The sequence below is a fragment of the Eptatretus burgeri genome, chromosome 3 (genome assembly GCF_056783735.1).
Source record: "Eptatretus burgeri isolate ZD-2024b chromosome 3, Ebu_testis_v1, whole genome shotgun sequence".
In the NCBI taxonomy this organism is placed as follows: Eukaryota; Metazoa; Chordata; class Myxini; order Myxiniformes; family Myxinidae; genus Eptatretus; species Eptatretus burgeri.
Window position 1 is genome coordinate 112,980,876 of NC_140963.1, and position 24,941 is coordinate 113,005,816.

A 24,941-nucleotide genomic window follows, 5' to 3' on the forward strand; every position below is an offset into this window, starting at 1 on the left:
GCAAAATAATGATGGCATGCATTTACTACAACTGATGTTTACTGGATTCAAAGAAAAAAAACAACCCCTTATGATCAATACTTGGCATGTTTAACTCCGCCACCGATCGTGGACGGAGGTTATCGATTTCACTCTTGTTATTTGGGAAAAAAAATTCGCCAAGTATGTTGGTCTGTCGTGTTTGTCTGTCTGTAGTGTTTGTCTGTCTGTCTGTCTGTAGTGTTTGTCTGTCTGTCTGTCTGTAGTGTTTGTCTGTCTGTCTGTCTGTAGTGTTTGTCTGTCTGTCTGTCTGTAGTGTTTGTCTGTCTGTCTGTCTGTAGTGTTTGTCTGTCTGTCTGTCTGTAGTGTTTGTCTGTCTGTCTGTCTGTAGTGTTTGTCTGTCTGTCTGTCTGTAGTGTTTGTCTGTCTGTCTGTCTGTAGTGTTTGTCTGTCTGTCTGTCTGTAGTGTTTGTCTGTCTGTCTGTGTGTAGTGTTTGTCTGTCTGTCTGTATGTAGTGTTTGTCTGACTGTCTGTCTGTAGTGTTTGTCTGTCTGTCTGTCTGTAGTGTTTGTCTGTCTGTCTGTGTGTAGTGTTTGTCTGTCTGTCTGTCTGTGTGTAGTGTTTGTCTGTCTGTCTGTCTGTGTGTAGTGTTTGTCTGTCTGTCTGTCTGTGTGTAGTGTTTGTCTGTCTGTCTGTCTGTGTGTAGTGTTTGTCTGTCTGTCTGTCTGTGTGTAGTGTTTGTCTGTCTGTCTGTCTGTGTGTAGTGTTTGTCTGTCTGTCTGTCTGTGTGTAGTGTTTGTCTGTCTGTCTGTCTGTGTGTAGTGTTTGTCTGTCTGTCTGTCTGTGTGTAGTGTTTGTCTGTCTGTCTGTCTGTGTGTAGTGTTTGTCTGTCTGTCTGTCTGTGTGTAGTGTTTGTCTGTCTGTCTGTCTGTGTGTAGTGTTTGTCTGTCTGTCTGTCTGTGTGTAGTGTTTGTCTGTCTGTCTGTCTGTGTGTAGTGTTTGTCTGTCTGCCTGTCTGTGTGTAGTGTTTGTCTGTCTGTCTGTCTGTGTGTAGTGTTTGTCTGTCTGTCTGTCTGTGTGTAGTGTTTGTCTGTCTGTCTGTGTGTAGTGTTTGTCTGTCTGTCTGTGTGTAGTGTTTGTCTGTCTGTGTGTAGTGTTTGTCTGTCTGTCTGTGTGTAGTGTTTGTCTGTCTGTCTGTGTGTAGTGTTTGTCTGTCTGTCTGTGTGTAGTGTTTGTCTGTCTGTCTGTGTGTAGTGTTTGTCTGTCTGTCTGTGTGTAGTGTTCGTCTGTCTGTCTGTCTGTAGTGTTTGTCTGTCTGTCTGTCTGTAGTGTTTGTCTGTCTGTCTGTCTGTAGTGTTTGTCTGTCTGTCTGTCTGTAGTGTTTGTCTGTCTGTCTGTGTGTAGTGTTTGTCTGTCTGTCTGTGTGTAGTGTTTGTCTGTCTGTCTGTCTGTGTGTAGTGTTTGTCTGTCTGTCTGTCTGTGTGTAGTGTTTGTCTGTCTGTCTGTCTGTGTGTAGTGTTTGTCTGTCTGTCTGTCTGTGTGTAGTGTTTGTCTGTCTGTCTGTCTGTGTGTAGTGTTTGTCTGTCTGTCTGTCTGTGTGTAGTGTTTGTCTGTCTGTCTGTCTGTGTGTAGTGTTTGTCTGTCTGTCTGTCTGTCTGTGTGTAGTGTTTGTCTGTCTGTGTGTCTGTGTGTAGTGTTTGTCTGTCTGTCTGTCTGTGTGTAGTGTTTGTCTGTCTATCTGTCTGTGTGTAGTGTTTGTCTGTCTGTCTGTGTGTAGTGTTTGTCTGTCTGTCTGTGTGTAGTGTTTGTCTGTCTGTCTGTGTGTAGTGTTTGTCTGTCTGTCTGTGTGTAGTGTTTGTCTGTCTGCCTGTGTGTAGTGTTTGTCTGTCTGTCTGTGTGTAGTGTTTGTCTGTCTGTCTGTGTGTAGTGTTTGTCTGTCTGTCTGTGTGTAGTGTTTGTCTGTCTGTCTGTGTGTAGTGTTTGTCTGTCTGTGTGTGTGTAGTGTTTGTCTGTCTGTCTGTGTGTAGTGTTTGTCTGTCTGTCTGTGTGTAGTGTTTGTCTGTCTGTCTGTCTGTAGTGTTTGTCTGTCTGTCTGTCTGTAGTGTTTGTCTGTCTGGCTGTCTGTCTGTAGTGTTTGTCTGTCTGGCTGTCTGTCTGTAGTGTTTGTCTGTCTGGCTGTCTGTCTGTAGTGTTTGTCTGTCTGGCTGTCTGTCTGTAGTGTTTGTCTGTCTGGCTGTCTGTCTGTAGTGTTTGTCTGTCTGGCTGTCTGTCTGTAGTGTTTGTCTGTCTGGCTGTCTGTCTGTAGTGTTTGTCTGTCTGGCTGTCTGTCTGTCTCTCTGTCTGTCTGTAAGCAGGATATCTCAAAAAGTTAACGACGGATGCGGACGAAATTTGGTGGAGAGGTTGCGAACGTGACAAGGACGAAATTTGGAGATTTTTGTGAAGATCCGGATCCCGATCCGGATACTGTAATTTTGAAGTGATTCTTCACCATTGAGAGATATGGACAAAAACGAGATTGCATGATATCTCAAAATGTTGGGGAGAGATTCGGACGAAACTCGGTAGACGGGTTGGGTGTGTGATAAGGACGAATTGATTCGATTTTTGGTCCAGGTCTTGATGCCGATCTGGTCTATCCGTGGTGTACAAAACGTAAACTGTTCAGCCTGGTGGAGGTATGCGCGTCTCCCGAGTGCCGCTGTAGTCTACACTGTGTTTTACTCCATCAATGAATGATAATAATGGACCAATCCAAAAATTGCTGATTTTTCTGTGGTTATGTGAGCCAGTTTCAATGCTGAAGATCTCCACTCGAACAACCCCAATTATTCCCATTTTCTTTGTGATGTCACTGGGGAACGTTTTTAGTCCAAGTCTTTCAGGATCAGCTTCGGCGGGTCTGATGTTCGACTCAAGGTGCCAGGAACTTGGAATTTGTACAGGGTGCCGGTGATAACTCTCCTCCTCTTCACGAAAGACACCATCGGATCTTTAAACTCCTCCAGCTTAATGTCGTTCCAATGGACAGGGCGCACACATTGATGCATAGACCTACATGATAAACACCAGGGTGACAGTTTAAAGCTGGGCTGAGATTGGAATGCAGGATTGACAGCTCAGAGGTGAGTGTGCGTACCTCAAGGCTATCCTTCAAGCCATCGTCAATGCTGTTCATAGATTTTCACTCTTCCTTTCCCTATCCAGTTTTACCTCCTGCTTATTCCTAGATGCTTTTATTACTTGTGAAAATCGAAGATTTTTCAAGTATATTGTTTGATCGTGTGAATTATTCTGTCTGTCTGTTTGTTTGTATGTCAATCACGTACAAGTCACAATTTTTAAATCGATCTTCATAAAACTTCACCACATGATAGAGGCAAGAAGCCTCTTGTTTTTGAGGTCAAAAGGTCAACAACTTTGTCAAATTTCTAAAATCCTCAATTTTCATCCAATTGCCGAGAAATGTTAACAAGATTTGCATATCAGGCCACTGAATTCTACCACCAATTATTTTTGAGGTCAACACAGACCAAAAGGTCAACATAGGCCAAAGGTCAACATAGGCCAAAGGTCAACATAGGCCAAAGGTCAACAACTAAGGTGAAATTTCTAAAATCCTCAATTTTCATCCGATTGACTTGGAATTTGAAGAGGATTTAAATATCAGGTCACTGAATTCAATGAACAAGAATTTTTGAGGTCACTATAGGCCAAAAAGTTGACATAGGCAAAAAAGTCGACATAGGCCAAAAAGTCAACATAGGCCAGATTTCTAAAATCCTCAATTTTCATCCAATTGCTGAGAAATGTTAACAAGATTTGCATATCAGGCCACTGAATTCTACCACCAATTATTTTTGAGGTCAGCACAGACCAAAAGGTCAATATAGGCCAAAGGTTAACAACTAAGGTGAAATTTCTAAAATCCTAAATTTTCATCCAATTGTCGAGAAATGTTAACAAGATTTGCATATCAGGCCACTGAATTCTACCACCAATTATTTTTGAGGTCAACACAGACCAAAAGCTCAACATAGGCCAAAGGTCAACAACTAAGGTGAAATTTCTAAAATCCTCAATTTTCATCCGATTGACTTGGAATTTGAAAAGGATTTAAATATCAGGTCACTGAATTCAATGAACAAGAATTTTTGAAGTCAACATAGGCCAAGAGGTCACCATTGGCCAAAAAGTCGACATTGGCCAAAAAGTCGACACGGGCCAGATTTCTAAAATTGTCAATTTTCATCCGATTGACTTGAAATTTGAAGAGGAGTTACATATTTGTTCATTGGATTCAACCACCGATTATTTTTGAGGTCAAATTTGTTTGATGGTTTTCACAAGTATCATACTATGAACAACATCTTTCTTGTATTAAATTTTGTTGTTACAGTGGACTTGGAAGCCCTGTTTGTGTATGCAATTTATTAATTGTCTTCATTATTGTAATATAGTTTAGTATCACAAATCATATTAATTATAGGGCTACTTTATCAGCAGTTATACTGTGGTATAGTTCCTCAAATTATATTAATCATTTTTGCGAGTGGGGTTTCCACAATTACCTTTCAGGTTTCAACAATCATGATTAAAATAGTCTTCATCATTTGGACATTTTACTCAACTCAAATCAACCGAGCTCGACAATGTGAGGAAGACGTCCCAGCAGGATGCTGAGCAACTGTTCGGAAACCCTTACGTAAATCTCCTTTGGAATTCACATTCAAATTCCTAATGGGACATTCGTGGGATTTGACACAGTGTAAAATTCTCCCCATAGGGCATTTCATTGAAACATTGAAATTTCCCAATGGGGAAGCACATCATCCAATGTGTTTTTCTTCTTGGAAGAAAATTAGTTTCCCATTGGAATTTCATGGGACATTTGCATCAGGACAACTTTTATATTTCAACTGCACATCATGGTTGAATTTGGTTTTGTCACTGATGATGGCAAATCTCTTTTCCAGATCATGAAATATACATACAGTACATGGAATGAAGATTATTTGGGTGGAGAGGAACAAAAGGAAAGACGGATGGGTTTGTGGATGGATATATTGATGATGTCGATGATGATGATGATGATGATATGATTGATACCTTGGCAGAAAACGGAATCTTCTCTGAGGGGAGTGTAGCCAGAGAGGCATTTGCAGCGAGCTCCCTCACGGGTGTTTGTACAGACAGAGTTCTGTTTGCAGAGAGATGGTTCACCGGCACAGAAGTCATGTCCTTCAGAGAAGAAATGCAGCATTGATAAATTAATAATTATTATCGTTAAGGCCATAATCATTATAATTCTTCATTGTATTACTAAATACAGGACATTATTAAATCAATCATGAACCAGTACATTTAAACCAGGGTTGATGGCATATCTATTCTGTCCTTTTAAAACATTAACCGACTACTATACATAGCGAGTCACAACTTAGCCCAAAGCTTTTGTTGTGAATTGAAATTCGAAACAAACCATCTGGACTCGAATTCCTCACCAGGACAAAATGTGCAGCAAGTGTTGCTGAGGGTGTACTGTTCACTGGATTTGCAGTCGACTGGGGGGCATGGTTCCGTCGGCATCGTCTCCATGTGGCCTGTAGGTGGCTGGGGAAACAGAAGTAAAGAATCCGAGGTTACCAACAGAGCCATCTATTTATTATGTCCATAAATATGTGGCATATTTGACCCTTCATCCACCCCCACCAAATCCACATCCAAGTGTTTCATACCTCTTGTCTTCCCTCCCTTATTTACTCCTATCACCTGCAAACTTAACATATTTCCACTCTCTCCACTCCTCCACACCTACCTAACCTCCATTCTTCCTCTTTTCTTTTCTCATTTTTACTCTTCTCAATTATGGCCTGCTCCTCTTCCAGGTGTGTACGTAACTAGTACGGCACTCGGACGAGCACACGCCTCCGTCAGGCTGAACAGTTTACGTTTTGTATTCCACTGATAGGCCGACACTGGATCCAGACCTGAACCAAAAATATAATTTGCTTGTTCTTGTCACCTAACTAACTCATTCACCTTGTTTTGTCATAACTGATCCACATCTTTTTGAGATTTCATGCTATGTATCGTTTTTGGAACCTACCTATCAATGGTGAAGAATCATTTTTAAAAATTCGACTATCCGGATCCAGATCTTCACCAAAATCTCATCATTTTGTCCTTGTTTCACCCTCCCCACCAAATTTCATCTGAATTCCTCAACAACTTTTTTTCAGATATCCTGTCGATCGATCTATCTATATACCTGACAACATTTGATTATATCGTCAACCGTTTGTATCATTTTTGCATAGATGCATTGTTTATTTTGGCTCGGTTAAGCCATTGGTGTAGTGTCTGCTCTCTGCCCTATCACTACAGTCATAGACAAGGAAATACAAGGAAATCAGACGCAGGAGGAGGCCATGAGGCTCATTATGTCTGAGCATTTCTGGCAGCATCTATATGCCCTTCCATCCCCAACGCCCACAGGTACTCACCCAATTCCAGTTTAAACCTATCAACCGCCTCTGCTGGTTAAACACATCACTTGATAGCAAAGGAATGTCTAATAAACAGGGAAATTACATCAGAAAATGGAAATGTGAATGATAAAGACATCGTGTTGAGGATATGAAAGTGAGTAGTTTTACAAAAACGACTCGTTTTCATATCCTCAGCACTCTCATTCTTCCCTCCAGGTCTTCAAGACAGCTGTTCACCACTATCTCAGATCGTCCCCAATGCAAAACCATAATCTTTTATACCCTCGTTAACCCTCCCCAATCCCTCGTCATTCCAAATTTTCAGTTACTCCTTCTTGAGAGTTTCCTTCTGTATCCATCTTGTCCAACCTGTGCATCCTCTCCTGCCCCCCATTCCTCCCCCTACCCATTGTTTGTCAGCCTCCCTCTATGTTGTCCTTCAACCTTGCTGTTGGTGTTTTTCCCCTCTCTCAACTGTACCTTTTGTCCTGTTGTGTCCTGATCCATTCAGTGTACCAGTACTAGCTCTTCCTCAAGCCTCGACTATGTACACAAAAAAAAAAAAAAAACCTTATCGCTCCTAAAATAGGAGCCGCAGAAAACCAAACAAGAAGCCAAGGGCTTCGAGCTTGTTCTACATTGAGGTCCTTCCTGGTTTTCCAAGTAAAACAAATCATGTTTGTTGTGATTCACTGAAGATCACACCGCACCGTTACATTACCCACTCCAATCCGATTATATCGGACTATTACTCCCATCCAATCTCCTCCCAGAGACATTCTGGGAATTTACAATTTGGTCATTGTTCCAGTAAGAAAGATTTCCTTCATACAAAGGCACTGTGGCATCGAAAATACAAAGAAATACACAGAAACAGACACCATTGGCCCATCGTGCCTGCGCCATACCTACACTCCATTAACCTCAATGTATTCATCAAGAACATTCTTACCATTAGCAGTGTAACTTGACATCAACATCCCTGTAATTACTCTACATATTCCGTTTCATTTTTGGATCAAATAGGCAGGCAATATTGCCAGGGTCACCAGCACACAAGAGAGCTTCCTCTTTTTGAAAGATCTTTAACGTCCACCATCTAAGTGCGGACAGGACAATCAACTGTTTGCATGTGAAGGATGGATGGCCATTCAGTTCTTGGTTTTCATTGGCAACATGGAGATCTGCTCAAGAGAGGTCACGGCTGATGGTGAGACCCCAGAGTTCAACAGATGGAACTACTACAAAGTTGATATGTGGTTTGGCCTGGAAATCCTTGCGGAGAGAAAGCGTGAGGATGTGGTGCTTGATTTACTAAAAATCATGTTTCAGGTATTGGACCAGTCTTTGATCTTTTTGAGGTGTGCATTGCATTGTGGGATGCAGCTGCTGTCACTCAATCACTGGAATGGGGGAAAAAAATGTTCAAGATAATGTTGAGTCATCCGCTAAAATGGTAAAAATAATGTTCCAAAGAAACGGAGGGAACATTAATGAAAACAGAGGAGCAATTTCGGCTCGAGCTTCAGCCTCCCGGTACGCCAGCACCAACATGGACAAAAGTTGATAAAGAGCCACCAAAAGGAGACGTTGCAAATTGTTCTCCACTATTTTGCCAATAAAATAGCAGGAATTGAATTAAGCCACTAATGTGGTGCTCTCGAAGAACCCGAACAATCATCATGATATTAACATGACACCACAGTACAACAAACGCAGCAAATGGTCGACAATTGTAATATAGACATGTCATTGAAAATGATGTAGAGCACTGAAATGGCCATGAAGGTTGCGAAGACATAATGCGCGTGTGATCTGATACTTACCTCATTTTCAAAGTTTACTTGGCATTTCTGTACGACGCACATCCCTCCATACCTACTTGCGATTGTTTTGTTCTCAAGATAAGTCTGTCCATCCAGGTAACAGTATGCTGGGGAGAAACGATTTGGTACCACATTAAGAAAATACAAAAAAAAAATGGCAAAACAAAGAATGGCATTTTCTGGCCATTCACCTGTTGGCCTCCAATATCAGGTATATTGTGTTCTTGGACCAAAAGTTAAAAAGGCATCGATTATTTACAGCAAAAGTGTACAAAGAATGATCTATTTAACCACAGGCTCGTCAGCCAGCAGGGAAATGGAATTTATAATTATGGCTGACATACGGTCATTACTCTTCTCCAATGATCCAATTACAGATCATCAATTCAGCTTTAATCGTGGTGGTTCTAGATGTATAATGTCCCAACGGAGATCTCTCCTTGGATTGTTTATTTATTTTGGTTGAGGTTTTTCCTTCTGTCTGATTAAATCCTTCCATAGGGGTGGTAGCCATGAATCCATTTATGATGCTCATGATACGCAGAATGTAAATATATATTATCTTAAGCTGGCCTTACTTCTGTCTACTTTGACATATCGGTGGCATAATGGTTATAGAACATCGACTGTGAGTTTGGGAGGTCATTGGTTCAGACCCCATCTGAGTCATACAAAGACTAACAAGAAAAAGAGCAATCAGAGATTGCAGAACCTCACCAGGACTTCTTATAAGTGGTGAAATTTTTATGGGTTTTATGGTAAATCCAATATGGCTGCCAAACCGTGTAACCTGTGATATCATATGTGTGAACCTTTTCTTCCTCAAGGACAGGTAGTCGTACGTGTAAAGTTTCTCCTCGATCTGTTCAGCCACTACGGAGAAGAGGATTTTTGAAGGTATAAAAAAATAAAAATATATATGGCTGCCGAATAACGTGACTGATGACATCATGATTTTTTTTTGTGGACCATTTTATCCCAAGATAACCCTCAAAAATGTTCATGCTGATCGGATGTGGTGTTCTACATATGCAATGATGATGTCATGACAAGGGCACCTATGATATCATAAAAAATCAGTCATTCCCCATGAGGAGTGCTTGGTATGTGCCAAGTTTCATTTTTTTTCCCTTCGTGCGGTTTCAGAGATACAGAGGTCCAAAGTTTTTATGTTTTTCCAATATGACTGCAACAACACGTGATCTATGACGTCATAATTATCATTATGACATTCTACATGAGTGGTCGCACCAATGGTGAAAATTGTCTCAATCCAACAAGCGGTTGCAGAGAAAAACACGAAAGTTCTGTGCAGACAAACAGACAGCCAAATAAACAAACAAACAAACAAACAAGAAGGGGACATTGTGCAGAGCATGACACTTGCAAAGTCCATAAAACAAATTTGACCACAAAAATAATTGGTGGTGAATTAAATGACCAAACATGCAACTTCTCTTAAAATTTCTCGTAAATCAGATGAAAATTGTCAATTTTAGAAATCTGACCTATGTTGACCTTTTGTCCGATGTGGACCTCCAAAATAATTGGCTGGTTTCATTCAATGGCCTGAAATATATATCCTCTTCAAATTTCAAGTCAATCGGATGAAAATTGAGGATTTTTAAAATACCACCTTAGTTGTTGACGTTTGACCTATGTTGACCTTTTGATCAATATTGACCTTAAAAATAATTTGTGGTTGAATTCAGTGACCAGAAGTATAAATCCTCTTCAAATTTCAAGTCAATCGGATGAAAATTGAGGAATTTAGAAATCTCACCGAAGTTGTTGTCCTTTTGGTCTGTTGTTTGTTTGTGTTGTTTGTTGTGATGTTTGTGAACATATCCTTGAAACGTCTATATAAATACAACATTGTTTTTCAGTGAAAGATACTCAAGGTTTTTGGGTTTTTGCCAATATCAGCCAAATGTGTGTGTGTGTGTGTGTGTGTGTGTGTGTGTGTGTGTGTGTGTGTGTGTGTGTGTGTGTGTGTGTGTGTGTGTGTGTGTGTGTGTGTGTGTGTGTGTGTGTGTGTGTGTGTGTGTGTGTGTGTGTGTGTGTGTGTGTGTGTGTGTGTGTGTGTTTTGTTCATAAGGCAGATCTCTCTCTTGCACGCACTCCATTGGTTCCACGACTTGGTTCCACGTGGGAAAACCCCAATGCCCAGTGGGCAAAATTCAAAAAAATAAAAATAAAAAAAACTTGGCTTGCAACAGACATATGACTAAGCACCTCCACGGATGCAGAGGGCTCATGTGGGTAAGAGACGACGACAGTAACGACCATGTGTGGAGCGCAGTAGTGAAACCGCCCCACACATTGGGGGGCCCAGGAGCAATAGCCGAGGGGGGACGATAGTTAGGGCCACCTGGGGGTGCCAGTGATGGTAGCCCCTATGTGGGTACCGAAGCAGTGACCATGAGGGAGAGCTAGGATGTATTTAGGGACCGGGAGCGACAACAGGGACTGTTGAGGTGGAAACAATGAACATGTAGTGGGGACGTAGAGACTTGTGGAGTGTAGAGTTAAATGGGAGCATGCATAGTACAAGGGAAGATGAGGGAGCACGAGTTAGTTTGGGGAAATTAGTCAGGTGATGCTGTGTCGGTGAGTGGAAATGTGTTTGTGGGTGATTGATGAATTATGAGTGTGAGGGCAGGGCAATGGCCGGTATGAGTGTGAGTAACGGAATGCAGGGTGTGAAGGATTGAATGGGGGGAGTGGATCCCACCAAAAAGTTAAAAAAATAAATATATTTTGTGTGTAGGGTGCAGGAGATAATGGACCTGCTGGGGGTGTGGCTTGTGAGCGTAGGGTTCTGATGAAGCAGGCACCCCGGGTGCTGGGGGCTCGTTGGCCAGGTGAGGCCCTAGGTAGGTCCAGGGTCCATTAGTGTATTAGTGGACGGAGGGACCTGAGGAGAGGGGCCGGGTGTGCCAGTGCAGTGTTTAGTGTAGTGTTCAATGGGCCCGGGTGCCCGAGCAGTGGGACCCGGGGCACCAAAATGCCATGTGGGCATCGAGGGGGGGAGTGCCAGTGAGGGCATCCCCCATGTTAGGGTGAGGAGCAGGCAAGCTCAGAGGCAGCTCCAGCATCCCGGAGGTACTAACGGTGAGTATGCAGGTGGGCAGACCTGCTAGTGGAGCCACACTACCCAGCCACGAAATTGTGCGATGGCACAGAAAGAAAATTTGCTTGGCAAGGCCCAAAATTGTAAGAGCACCAACACGTATGCGATGGGAATTTGGCTTTTTAGAACCCCATCATTTAACAAAGGCCTCTTGGCAAGGTATAACTCCAGGGACAGTTTAAAAGTGTAACAATATTAGTGTCGTTAGGATTGATAAAGACCCCATCGCACCATCCACTGTCGGGATGATCGCCGGCTGCTGGACTTGCCCTCCTGAAGGACTTGACAATGAGACGAGTCACGATGTAAATGTAAGATTGCATGTAGTTCTGCTCTTCCTTTCCATCGAACCTTGGGAGGGGGATTGGGTAGAAATTTGGCACTGGGGATAGTGGGATATAGGAGACAAGACGTAGCAACGAATTGTAAAAAGAGGGGGGGGGCGAGGGTAGTGTATATGAGGGGAAAAGACAGATGGGTGTGGACGAGTAGGGCCAACCTTGAGCTCTCTCTTCTGGCACCACCGCCACAGATATGTCCACACCAAGGACCAGCTGACCATGTTGGTCGGACCTGATGTTTGGCATTACCTGGTTTACTTTTTTATTTTCGTGCTGTTTGCCTGTTTCGCTTTTGTCTCACCACTGCCCCAGGACCATCAAGGCTGTTCTGCATCAAGGCATCACTCACCTCACTTCACCATTTGCTCCGTGACCTGTGTTCCACCCCCACCTGTTCTATGGACTGCCACTCGCTACAGCCTCATGCCAGATGACACTGTTCCAATTATCAGGGTGGTTTTGTTTGCTTTCTTTTGTCTTAACTGCATTTACTGTAGCAGCATGCATGCCACCACACTTAATTGTGTGCACGACGCAAAGAAATGTTCTCTAAAACGAAGTTCTGGTTATTCTTGTGTGTTCACAGAAAGGACAAGAAAGTGGATGCAGAAGATGAGCCTGATGGGAAGGATAAGGATGTGGAAGATGATGATGATGATGACGATGACAAATGTGACTGTGACAATGGAGACAATGAATGTGATTGTGAGGGTGGAGATGACGAATGTGATTGTGATGATGACGGATGTGATTGTGATGATGGAGATGACAAATGTATCTGTTTCGATGACGATGACAGATGTCATTGTGACGATAATGATGACGGATGTCATTGAGAGGATGGAGACGACGAATGTGTTTGTTCCGATGACGATTCTCATTGAGGACGAGGAACATCAGGTTTGCAAGGAAGAATAAGGGGGAGAGGCTCTATTTTGTGTTGTACAACTTCCAGGAGTTTGATTTCATTTTTGTGATCGTTTTTCCAAGTAGTTTTCGATTAGATCAGGTTACTAGCACAGTTTATCCATGATCTGGGTGGGTAGAGTTTGCACATCACCTGCTGAGAAGAATAGTCTTTGTTGCAAAAAGACTATTTTGATGCTTGTGTGGTGTGTGTGTGTTCAAAGGGTTCCAAAGGGGTTGAAGCAGTTGAAAGGGTGTAAAGGTTGTACGGGCTCGAAAAAAGAATGGATCGAAATGGGTCTATGGGGTCTCGACAGGTCTAAAGAAATCTGCGGGTATAAATGTCTAAGGAGTCAAAAGGGTCATATGGGGTCTAAAGGTCTTAAGGGTCAACAGGGTCTAAATGAGCAATAGCAACAACAACAGAAGCAACATGGTGTTGAGGGGCTGCAGGAAAAGCAGAACCCTCCTTGTCAGATCACAAGCAGATCACAAGCTGTGACAGCAACAGAAACAACATGTTACTGAGGAGCTGTAACAGCAACAACAGAAACAGCACGGTGTTGACGGGTCATACCACATGCAGGACCTTCAACAGGTAAGCACTCTTCAATACTTTGGGGGCAGTTGGGGTGACCACACTCGATGCAAACACAGCAAACCCCAATATCTGGTCGTTAAGCTGAAATACATCTTGGCACATGTTCTTTCATGGACATTGCTGTTAATTCTTCCTTCTTTGAAGAAGAATATTCTTAATTGTGGAGATAATTGTAATTATAATTTTGGTGGGAAGGTAACTTATTGACATGGTCATCGCCACGCAGGATAAATCACAACAAGTTTAACTCCCCTCGATTGGATTATTCACCTTTTAGTCGTTCCCTGTTCGAGTAGTGCATTCCCTTCTGTGCCCTTTCCTGAACAAGTTATCAAACTGATGAAGATATCGATGTATTTAATGTTTTATGTGTTTTTTTTTTTCCAAAGGCTCCCCAGAAGAGGTGCTCGTTAGCTTTCCTCCACCCTCTCGAATGAAATCATCCTCCTGGTTGGAATGCAAGTTACCAAGATTCTTGCTTTACATTACAAATTATTCCAAACTTTGTATAAACTACATGTTCTTCGCCCCCATCATGTCCCATTCTGTCTGTGTCTCAGAAGCGTTGGGAACAAACGAATGTTTTGCTGTACTCTCAGCCAGACAAGCACCAAAGAGGTCATACAGTTTGTGAAAGTCTGGCATGAGTGTTAATGTAACCGTATACAAGTCATTGTGTCCAACTGGATGATCATTAAAATTAATTAAATCGATGCAGTTAAATTAATTCATGAAATCGATGAATGTTTGTCGTTAAATCGAAGTAGGTCGGATGTCACATGGCAATTTTCCAGCTTCTTCCTCACTTCGTCATCTGCCGTGACCAAGGCGAGTGGATTGTCGCCGAAACGTCACCTTTACTGACGAGTAGCAAGTCCAGCTTTTTTCAATTATAAACTTTCACTGTATTAAAATTAATTCTTTGAAAAACTTTCATCAAAACCCAGTGGGACTTTATGATGAAGAAATTCAAGATGTGAAATTGAAGGCAAAAGAAAAGGAAAATTGAACTAAGATCCAGAAAGCAATGGAGAGATGTAAAGCGTTTACAGGATTGTTGCGGAAGCCATTATAATGATGAAGATGATGGTGGTGGTGATATTGAGTGGTTTTCACTTCCTTTTGCTGATATGTGTGCAGAGACCCACAAAACGAGTTCTACCTTGACCCAGCATATGAGTTCTCCCTTGATGACCCACAAAATTCAGGAAAATCAGGAAAAGAGTTCTGCCTTGATCGCTCAAAATATAAGACCTAATAAGACCCATAAGACCTTGGAAACTCAAAAAGCTCTTTCTATCTTGGAGACTTCAGAGTTATAAACTTACCTGTCCTTGTCATTCTTGGTTGGATGGTGCTTGATGAGTGGTAAGTTCAGTTGATTAAAAATTAATGAAATTATATATTATTAAGTTCGATATTAGACATATAATGTATTTATTATTTTTCAGCAATATCAAGAAAGTTCTGGGAAGACCTGAGATTTCTTGAGACAAATTTACAATATATCTCCTTTCCACTCCTTCAAACTTGAAAGAACTGAAACTTCATTCTTAAGACAGAACTGGAAGGAGGAAAAAAACAACTGTTGAGTTGAAAGACTGTATTGTTAGGCCAAAAAAAAAAAAAATGTTGCATTGGCGTAACGGGTCACTGAAAAATAGGGTAGGTCGGTCAGGATCTTTTTATTTTTATTTTTATTTTTTTTCTCAAAATCTCCCCCGGCTCGAGTACCACCCTTTTTGTCGGCGGGTTCTGTCCGAAACACTTCCGGGTTTTTGCGATCGCGATCAACAAGATACTTGAAAACGATAGCAAAACAACAAAAATAGCAATAAAATAGGGTCGGCAAAATTTTTCGATAGCAAAAAAACAAAAAAAAAACGTAGGGTCGGCGGAATTTTTAGGGTCGGGCGGGTTACGCCAATGCAACATTTTTTTTTTGGCCTTATTGAACTGCCTAAAAAAATTATTAAACTGTTTAAAAAAAAAGAAATTGTTGGCTTGTTTTAAAAAAATTTGTGTAAAAATGATTAATGATCTTGGGGTTTGAGTTCGGTTTTGGGTGTGAGGGTTAGGGTTTTAATGTGATGGTTAGTGATGGGTTTGGTTTTTAATGTAAGGTTTGGGTTTGGGATTTAATGCGAGAGTTAGGGATGATTTTCATTTTCTTATTTTATTGTAAATTTTCTTTTGTAATTCCTGTGAATAATATAAAGCTAAAATCTCTTCTCCTTTAAAACATATCGACAGAGGCCTGCACAAGTATTCACCCGCTCCCAATAATTCCACATTTTGAAGAATTACGAATAATGCAGAAACAATTTTCCCAAATTAACTTTTTAATTCAAAACTGGAGAGATCAAACTAAATAAATACTGTTATAGCTGAAGGTGGTTACATGTCAGGAATACCTGCAAAAAACATGTACAAATCAAAATTCACTGGTTCCAAAAGTATTCACCCCTTAAATCAGTACTTGGTGGAATCACCTATTACAGCAATGACTGCTGTGAATCTTTTTGGGTCGGTCCCCCGAGCTTTGCACAGTGAGATGGTGACATCTTTGGCCATTCTTCAAGTGAGAATCGTTCTTGTTCTGCCAAGTTTGATAGGGATCGGCGATGGACTGAAATCTTCCAGTCCCGCCATTAATGTCCAATTGGGTTCAAGTCAGGACTTTGACTGGGCCACTCAAAAATATTTATTTTCTTCCTATTCAGCCACTCCAGTGTGGCTATATCTTTGTGCTACAGATCATTGTTCTGCTGAAATGTGAATCTTCTATCCAGTTTCAGATTCATGGCTGACTCAAGCAGGTTTTCATCAAGGATTCTCCTGTACTTTGCACAGTCCATTGTTCCTTCTATCCTGACAAACTTGGCAGTTCTTGATGAATAAAAGCAGCCCCAGAGCATGATGCTGCCCCAACCATGCTGGACAGTATGGATGGTGTTGACTTGGTGATGTTCAGTGTTAGTCTTGCGTAAAGATGTACTGCTTTGAATTTAGACCAAAAAGTTCAATTTATGTCTTGTCTGACCATAAAACCTCCCCAGGCCTACTTTATCATCAAAATGCTTTTTTGCAAACTCCATAAGAGCTTTTCGATGCATCTTTTTCAATCATGGTTTCTTTATCACCTGTCCATTGAGGCCACCTTTTTGAAGGGAACGGGATATTGTTGATTGATGAACACTGATCCCCATCTCGGACAAATATCCTTGCTGATCTTTCAAAGTCATTGTTGGATTTACAGTGACATCCCAAACTAGTTTCTTGCTTTCCCGGCTGCTGAGTTTGGATGGGTGACATGATGTGGGTAGAATCTGGGTAGTATGATACATCTTTCACTTCTTAATTATGGATTTCACCGTACTCAAAAGGGATAATGAGTGACTGAAATCTTCATATAACCCTCTCCTGAACGGTGCTTCTCCACCACTTTATGTCTGACTTCTTTGGAAAGCTCCTTGGTCTTCTTGTTTGCCTTGTTGGCAGACAAAGTGAGTTTCACCTTAAAACTCCTTCGATAAGTTATGGAGATTCAGTGACTTGAAATATATATCCTCTTCAAATTTCAAGTCAATCGGATGAAAATTGAGGATTTTACAAATATCACCTTAGTTGTTGACCTTTTGGTCTATGATGACCTCAAAAATAATTGGCTGGTTGAATTCAGTTGCCTGAAATTTAAATCTTCTTCAAATTTAAAGTCAATTGTGGAAAATTGAGGATTTTAGAAATACCACCTTAGTCGTTGACGTTAAAAATAATAATTGGTTGGGTCTTCTAGTTTATTGCAGGCCTGTGTCTCGGTCCTTGTGAGAGGTATTCAAAATCCGAAAATGTGTGTGTGTGTGGCCTGGATAATGTCTGTTTTAACCCCTATTTGTCTGGAGGAGCAGGATATCTCAAAAAGTTAGGGATGGATTCGGATGAAATTTGGTGGACAGGTTTGGTGTGTCACAAGGACAAACTGATTAGTTGTTAGTGATGATCTGGATACTGAAATATTTGAGTGATTCTTCACCAATGAGAGATAGAGCACGATATGAGAGGTCAAAAAGGATATATAGCACGATATCTCAAAAAGTTGTGGACGGGTTATGACAAAACCTGGTGGATGAGTCGAGTAAGTGACAAGAACAAGCTGATTGGATTTATGTTAAGGTCCGGATACAGATCTGGCTTATCAGTGGGATACAAAACGCAAACTGTTTAGCCTGATGGAGGTATGCGCTCTGTCGAGTCGCGTTCACTCTTTGTCAGAGACATTGGACTTCTGAGCTTTTGTGGTTTTAACTAATTTTGCCAATAATCATCATGTTTGATTACTTCAATGACAAGCCCGTGACAGTGGCAAAAACAGCACAGCTTCACGCCCAGACTCCAGAATTATTATTTGTGCACTGTGCTTAAAATTTGAATGGTAAAGTTAGAAACCCTTTTGTTATTTGAAGGTGAAATTTGAAAAATGGGAATGTAAATAGAAGCTCAAATAATACTTCTGATATTAACCTGATGAAATTATAGTTACGAGTTTAAGAAGTGCAGCTTCTAAATTATTGTGTGATCCGAGACAAGGAAGAGTTTAGCAACTGGAGTGATGCATTCAATCATTTCGGATTTCCTTACAAATATCAAGATGAAAGTGGTACTTGAGGGTCAATCTTCTCCTACTTTGCTCCATCAATTCTGGTGTTCCACAGGGCTCTGTCCTCGATCCCACTCTGTTCCTTGTTTTTATCAATGATCTTCTTGATGATGTTTTGTATCAGCGAGCCATGTATGCTGATGACTCCTCACTTTACTGTACATCTGCTGATTCACTCAACACTACTCGTAATGAGGTTGGAGTTTCACTGGACAATGATTTGGATGAAGAGAATGTGTTGAAGTGGGGGGCATGACTGGCTGGTAACTTTCATTGCAAGGAAAACTAAATTGGTGTCGAGGTTTTGCTCCAGAAACGGGTCTTTTCCTTCTGTGCACATGGGGTCTTCAACCTTAACAGAATCATCTGAGCTTCGGCTTCTTGGTCTGGAGATCTCCTCAAACCTCCGTTGGGACAGGTACATTTCTGGTACTTTCAAGTGAGTTGATTGTCTTTATCGAGCGCAGAGGTATTTACCTCCTGATACTGTTTTGTACCTGTATAAGACAACTATACGTCCCCTCATGGAGTACTGTTGCCGCATTTGGGCTGGAACACCAAGCAGCCACTTATCTTCACTCGATGGGCTCCAGATGCGCATCGTTAACCTGGTTGGTGCGGAGATGGGTTCAACTATTCATCCAATCTCTCACCGTAGGTCAGTTGCCACTCTTAGTTTGTTCTACAGATATTTTCATGGTAAACGTTCTGCTGGACTTCGTAACTTGGTTGCTCCTGTACAATTACCTGGACACGAGACTCAGTTTGCCATCTCTGCACACCCATGCACTCGAACTGATCCAAAGTGCAGAGTGAAAGGCTATGTGGAAAGTTTTATCCCTCGTGCTGTCTCGCTTTGGAATTCACTACAGGTAACGTGCTTCCAATTATCCTCCGATCTACCCAGCTTTCAGAGGAATGTCAATTCCTACTTTCTACACTTTTGAGGTGACATTGCATTTCACCTGACTACTTCTACTTCCTGTATCTTGGATTTTGCTTTATCTTTATCTTTATCTAACTTTCCTCCAACCCCTAAATGAGAGTGTATTTAGGTCCTTGTTTGAGGCAATTTCCATTAAGAAAAAAAAAAAGAAGTAATGTACGCAGAATGCAGCAACATGGCTTACTTTTTCCCTTTACCTAGTAGAAAAAGAAAAACTCACGCCTGCACTGTTTGCAGCATTCTCCATCCATATATGTAAACAGGTACATACTGCTGCACTCGTACTGTAAGCATTGCAGTGGTTCACATCTCGTCTGTCCATCCTGTGACATGCAGGGTGCCATCATCAATTACCATCATCATCGTGTTAAATATCCTCATCGTAAAAATCATTTTGCATCAGTGATATCGACACGTTAATTATACAAAATTGTAGCAACTCCACACCTCCATCCGCTCCCACTACCCCCACTGCCCCCGACACCTTCATTCCTGATACCCGCAACATCCTGATATTACAGGTCCACACTCCAGGATGCCTGTACTATGGTCTACGAGTCAACCAATGCATTCCCTGCTTAGCTCAACTTTTCTCGATTGGCCAAAGTATGTTGTGTGTCTGTGCTTGCCATGCAGAGAGCCTCTGAAGACCCTTCTTATTTTGGCTAAATGAGAGCCTCACAACTCTTACTAAACGGCATGCACAAGAAGAGGGGGAATGCATCACTTCAATATCTACAATTGTTATTCATATGCATATTATCCCACTACCACACCTTTTGTACGGTAAGAATAAGATGTACCGTGCAGCTGCAGCGTAAGCATCCTTGCACCCATGGCAGGTCCAGTGAGATGTAGCAAGGAGTCTGCGGAGTGATGGAGAAGGATGGTGAGGAGGTAGTATGATAAGGAAAATGAAAGTTGGAAGTTCTACTTGTGGTGCTTGGAAATGTTTTGTAGAATCCACCACAAGGTCTCAGTCTATCAGAGCTCAATAAAACTTTTTTTTTAAGGGTAATAAAGAAGAGACTGTCAGTTTATGCATACCTTGATAAGAGGTTGAAAACATCAAATATGGTTGGCAGAATGACTCAAAAGAGCAACACTGAGAACAAAGGGTTTTCATAGCCAATCATGACCTGACAATTGACGTGGCTGCCACCATGGGAATTATTAGCAAATTTAATAAACTGTATTTTCTCCTTCATCATGGTAGAATCTTTTCACAGAGGGGCATAATCTTAACTTTAATTCACGTACCGGTGTTTGTTTGTCGCGCTACTCCTCCGACAGTTCTGGGCTGATTACATCCAGACTTGCCGCATAGGATCAGCATGACCCCATTTTAGTGTGTAGGGGTCTTTTTATCTTTTCCGATGGTCTTGAGGGGAAGAGGGGGGGGAGGGCTGGGGTTGCGCAAATTTTCAATGTAAATGTGTAACATGTAGCACCGCCTCCAGGTGGGGGATGGTCTTACAAGTCCCCACCATTTACAGTATAGTATTCCTGTCCCCACGTTTTTCAGCGCAGTGAGGTGTTTTGAATTATAAATAGCAGGTATGTTCTGCTTCACGTGCATAAACCAGGGCATGTTTCTTATTTTCAAAGCGATTGAGGCAACTGGTAATTGCCTATACACCGCCCAAATAAAGGTGTGCGTTCGAAGAATGTGATGTCGCCCGGAGGATGGGTACTCACTCTGCCTGTATCATAAATTTGATAAGCATCAGATATAGTAAATCTCGATCTTTGAAATCTGATTTGATTAAATGAAATCGATAATTGTAAAATCCCAAAAGTTATTGATAATTGTGAAAATGAATGCAACAAATCATTCGATAGTTTTGGATGTTATGCATGCAGAGGTGAGCTCGGTTGTGTGTGGTTTGGAGTGCTGTGGTTTTGGTAATATCTATAGGTTGGCAGGATGGCCAAGAGGTATGTACATTTGCCTCGAAGCTGTTTGCAGAGTTTGGCTGCACACAACAATCAAATCCCCTTCAAGTTCTTATATAGTGTCAAACTCCTCCATGTCAGTAGACTCCCCCACATCTTCTGGAAGCCTGTGGCCCTCCAGCCACAACCTTCTCCATATCCCCTCTTTAGCATCCCTCCACTTCATGTTCCCCCATTCTGCATCCCCCCCACCCCACCATCTCCAAGTTTCCCCCCAACCCACTGCCTCAATGCTTCCTCCTCTCATCCTGTTCCTTCTCAGCTTTCATCTTTCTGCCCCCTCTCAGCTTCCCTTCATTCCACCCCCTCTCATTTCCCCTACCCCCATCTTGCCCCCTCTCATCTTCTTCTGGTCTCATCATCCACCCCCTCCTATCTTCCCCTCCTGCCAGCACCTTCCTAGACTCCTCCCCCCATGCCTCACCCTCTGGAGTCTCACACCTATGCCAGACCCTCCCATTGCCTCCTCCCATGTCTATCACCGTGTGGACCTCAAACATCTGCTCCAACCCGACAGGCCTCTCAATCCAGGCTGCTGCTGACATCATCAGTTTCACAGAATCCTTCCTCCCACAATCCCTGACTCCTTCGTGTCTCTCTCTGGCTATTGTCTCCTACGATTTGATAGGCCCAACCCCACCTTGGTGGTGGAGTTTCTCTTTACGTCAATAACTCAATTTCTCACTGTCCTTGTACTGATCTTACACCTCCCAACCACCAGGAGTACTTTTCACTGTGACTTCCCCTCTGCTCCCACCTCTTGTTTGTCTGTGTGTTGTTCCACTCCCATAACAGTGATGACTCGATCTACATGTGCATCTCTCTCAGACATGGCCCAACTTTTAACCACTCATCTCAACTCTCTCTCTTCCTCACATGTGGTGACTTCAATTGTCACCATGCAACTTGACTGGACATTGTTACCTCTCTCTCATCAGCCATGGCAGTTCAGCAAAGGACTTTGGTGACTCCATGGGACTGACTCAATCTGTGAACTTTCCAACCTGGATTTCTGCGAATGGCAAATCTTTGGTGATGACAAACTTCCCCACAAATGTCTCCTGCTCTTCCACTTCTCCAATTGGTTCATCGAATTCTAATCATATGCTTGAGAGCCAATATCTTTCTGTCTATTCCAAGAGAGCTGCCTTAGCACCAGCTAGTCTGGCAGCTCACTCAGGCAGATTGGGAGAGACTATGAGCAGCCATCTCTCTTCAGGACAGGTCTCCGATATATATATATATATATATATATATATATATATATATATATATATATATATATATATATATATATATATATATATATCCTTGTTCTTGGTTACATCTGCAACTCGAACTCTCCATGTGTACCTCACTGTCACTCCCTGCAGCAATTGGAGGGACAAGAGGTGTTGGGGGGGGGGGGGTTGCTGTAAGAGGTTGGGCTAATGTGGAGGGTTGATTTCACTCTCTTTTCCCATCTTCAGTGATCATTCTCTCCTCGACACTGACTGCCGTTATCACCTTGCACAAAGTTTTTTTTTTTTCCTGCTATTTTTTCCCTTTTTCTTCCTCTCTCATTCTCTCCATGTTACTTCTTATCTTCTTTTTCTTCTTCTTTCGGCTGCTCCCGTTAGGGGTCGCCACAGCGGATCATCCGTTATGATCCGCATACTGATTTGGCATAGGTTTTACGCCGGATGCCCTTCCTGACGCAACCCTGATCGCCTCTGACGACACAGGGATAAGGATTGGGTTTCACCATGATTTCGGGCTGCCCTACACCCTCTCATAGGGTGGCCCAGCGCAGAGCCCCCGTCTTCAAGCGATCCTCCAACCCAAGCCTCCGAGTAGCCGCATTACAGGCGCACGCCACTACGCCCGGTCTCCATTTTACTTCTTATATCTATACTAATAAATGTGTGTGTCAGTGTGTCAGTGAATGTGTAAGATAGAATTGTTAGAAAGAGTTGTGTGTGAAAAAAATGAAGTGTGTGTTTTGTTCATAAAACAAAACATTTTCTTTCTGCGAACTCCCCTCCCCCCACCCACCTCTCCTCTACCTCTCCGTCCAAAAATGGATTTCAGACATTATTTTCTTTCCATCTTCACTGTTATTCGATGCAGAAGCATTTTGATGAGACAGTATGAATCATAATTAACGCTCTACCACACGTACTCCCTCAGCCCTCCTCGCTCCACCTCCCTCCTCTGTCTTTCCCCCTCCACATCCACACTCTTCCCCCTCTCTGTCTCGGATTTCGGAAGCAGGGGTGTTGGCATTAATGTGTGTGCTATCCATTCCGCACGTTGAACTGGCCATCCCATCTGCCAGCATTAGTCAGCGGAATGTCCCCATCCCATGGTGTCCTTCACGAAGAGTAGGTGAGCTATCGCCAGCATCCTGAACAAGTTACAAATTCCTGCTCCAACCTACTTCGTCGAATATCAGGCCTGGCAGGCCGGTTCGTGAAAGGCTTGTGCCATCACAACTTTCCCTGTCCAACCAAACAATGTGGGAATATGGCTGTTAAAGAAAGAAAGGAAAAGAAAGAATGATCATTTATTAGTCTGTATGAACGGAATACCCTCATATCTCACGTCTATGATTGATGGCAGCTCTGGTGAATAACTCATTGCAACTGGAATACAAACATAACGATTCCATACCAGTTTGCAGCCAAGCTTCACACACCTGTGCTGAAACTTGCTGCACCTTCTCTCCAGCACTGGTGGAAATGATAGCATCTTCAGTATGCACGTGACCTGTAAAAATGAAGCTGCCAGTTTCATTAACAACGACTGCATAGTTGTCTATATGTAGCATTTTTAAATCAGCACACACTACACCATGGTTGTTTTTAGCTGACATCCATTAAGCTATCAATTGCATTTCGCCATCCAGTTACGAGCGCGTGAAGCAATAGTTTCATGATGATACTCAGTTGCTTTTAATGATAATGTCAACAGTGAATCTCATGGTTAGGAGCTCTAAAAATGTCGGAGCAGTCTGGTCCTGAGTTGGATTGTTCAACTGGTGTGGTTGTATACCAGCACAAGGATCACAGGTGCAAACTCCTTCTGGGGAAGAAGTTAATCCGGCTTTCCTTTCTGCATCATTTCAATGTATTAGATCCTTTGGTATCTGTTAGAAGACTATTCGCCTGGGTGTGCACTCTGGCCAAATATTAAATTCCCTGAATAGTTGAATGGAAGGTTTAACCAGCAATGCTTCATGCAAAATGACTTGTCCACAGAAGCACATGAGTCCGTTACTTCCAAAATTAGACCATGTCAGATTCATCACACAGCTTGAAATTGGACAAACAAGTGCTGAATCAAGAACAGAAATGCATGTGCGAATCATCTTCAGCACTTTGCAATGGTTGTGCATTCAAAAAATGTCATCTCTGCACATCATGTTCATCACTTATGTTGGACTGTGTTGACAGGTGGGCTCAGATCTTGGACAGGCATGCATGATTATGTTATAGGAAGTCATTGTTCTACACTGTACGGTTGGTTGCTATACTATTTTGAACTCATTTTGCATTCCCCTAATCTCCCTAAACAACAATTATGGAGTCAAGTGTTCCCGTAAAAGGATTGTAAGAAATAACAAACCGAACAGGCGTTGCTTACCTTGAGAAGAATCAAAAATGGAAAGCAGAACGAGCACAGCTAAAGTCATAGTGAATCGTACTCTGCTGTTGAAATGCTCTCGCCGTTGCCCTGAGGTTTATTACACACGAGTGAAGGTGGTCGTCTCTTGTGATGATGTGTAAATGGGCGTGGTCACCGTTTGATTGGTGTATTGGTGGGCGTGGACATCCCTGGTGGTTGTGCATGGTTTGGCATCACCATTCAGTTTGCCCTGTGGCTGCGTGTTGTGAAATTCCATTGGACACTACTATATTTTTTTGACAACTAGCAAATACCACCCATCGCTTTGGTTATGGGAATACAAAGAGGGGTAGGGGGAGAGAAAAAAAATGGGTGAAAGAGAGGGGTGGGAGAGAGAAAGAGAGAGGTGGGAGAGAGGTGGGGGGGAGGGTTATGTCCCTGCTGATGAAAAGCAGTCCCACAACATGACACTGCTACCACAATACTTGACAGTCAAGA

General features: G+C 42.3%; 1 protein-coding gene across 4 annotated transcripts in view; it reads right to left on the bottom strand.

The window, feature by feature from the left end:
• The window catches only part of LOC147030758 (protein kinase C-binding protein NELL2-like), a 39,345-nt gene extending 14,754 nt beyond the window's left edge, over positions 1-24,591 (bottom strand). For 3 of the 4 annotated variants that reach the window (XM_085875150.1, XM_085875149.1, XM_085875153.1), the window contains exons 1-7: positions 24,462-24,591; positions 23,515-23,585; positions 19,685-19,747; positions 19,102-19,204; positions 8,298-8,404; positions 5,485-5,593; positions 5,090-5,221 (exon numbers count right to left, since the gene is read on the bottom strand). In XM_085875150.1, the coding sequence (XP_085731276.1) occupies positions 5,090-5,221; positions 5,485-5,593; positions 8,298-8,404; positions 19,102-19,204; positions 19,685-19,747; positions 23,515-23,585; positions 24,462-24,510 (634 nt within the window). In that variant the 5' untranslated portion in view covers positions 24,511-24,591. Of the gene's footprint in view, positions 1-5,089; positions 5,222-5,484; positions 5,594-8,297; positions 8,405-19,101; positions 19,205-19,684; positions 19,748-23,489; positions 23,586-24,461 lie in introns of all 4 variants that reach the window. The other variant, XM_085875152.1, reaches the window with a different exon arrangement.
• Positions 24,592-24,941: the final 350 nt, after the last annotated feature.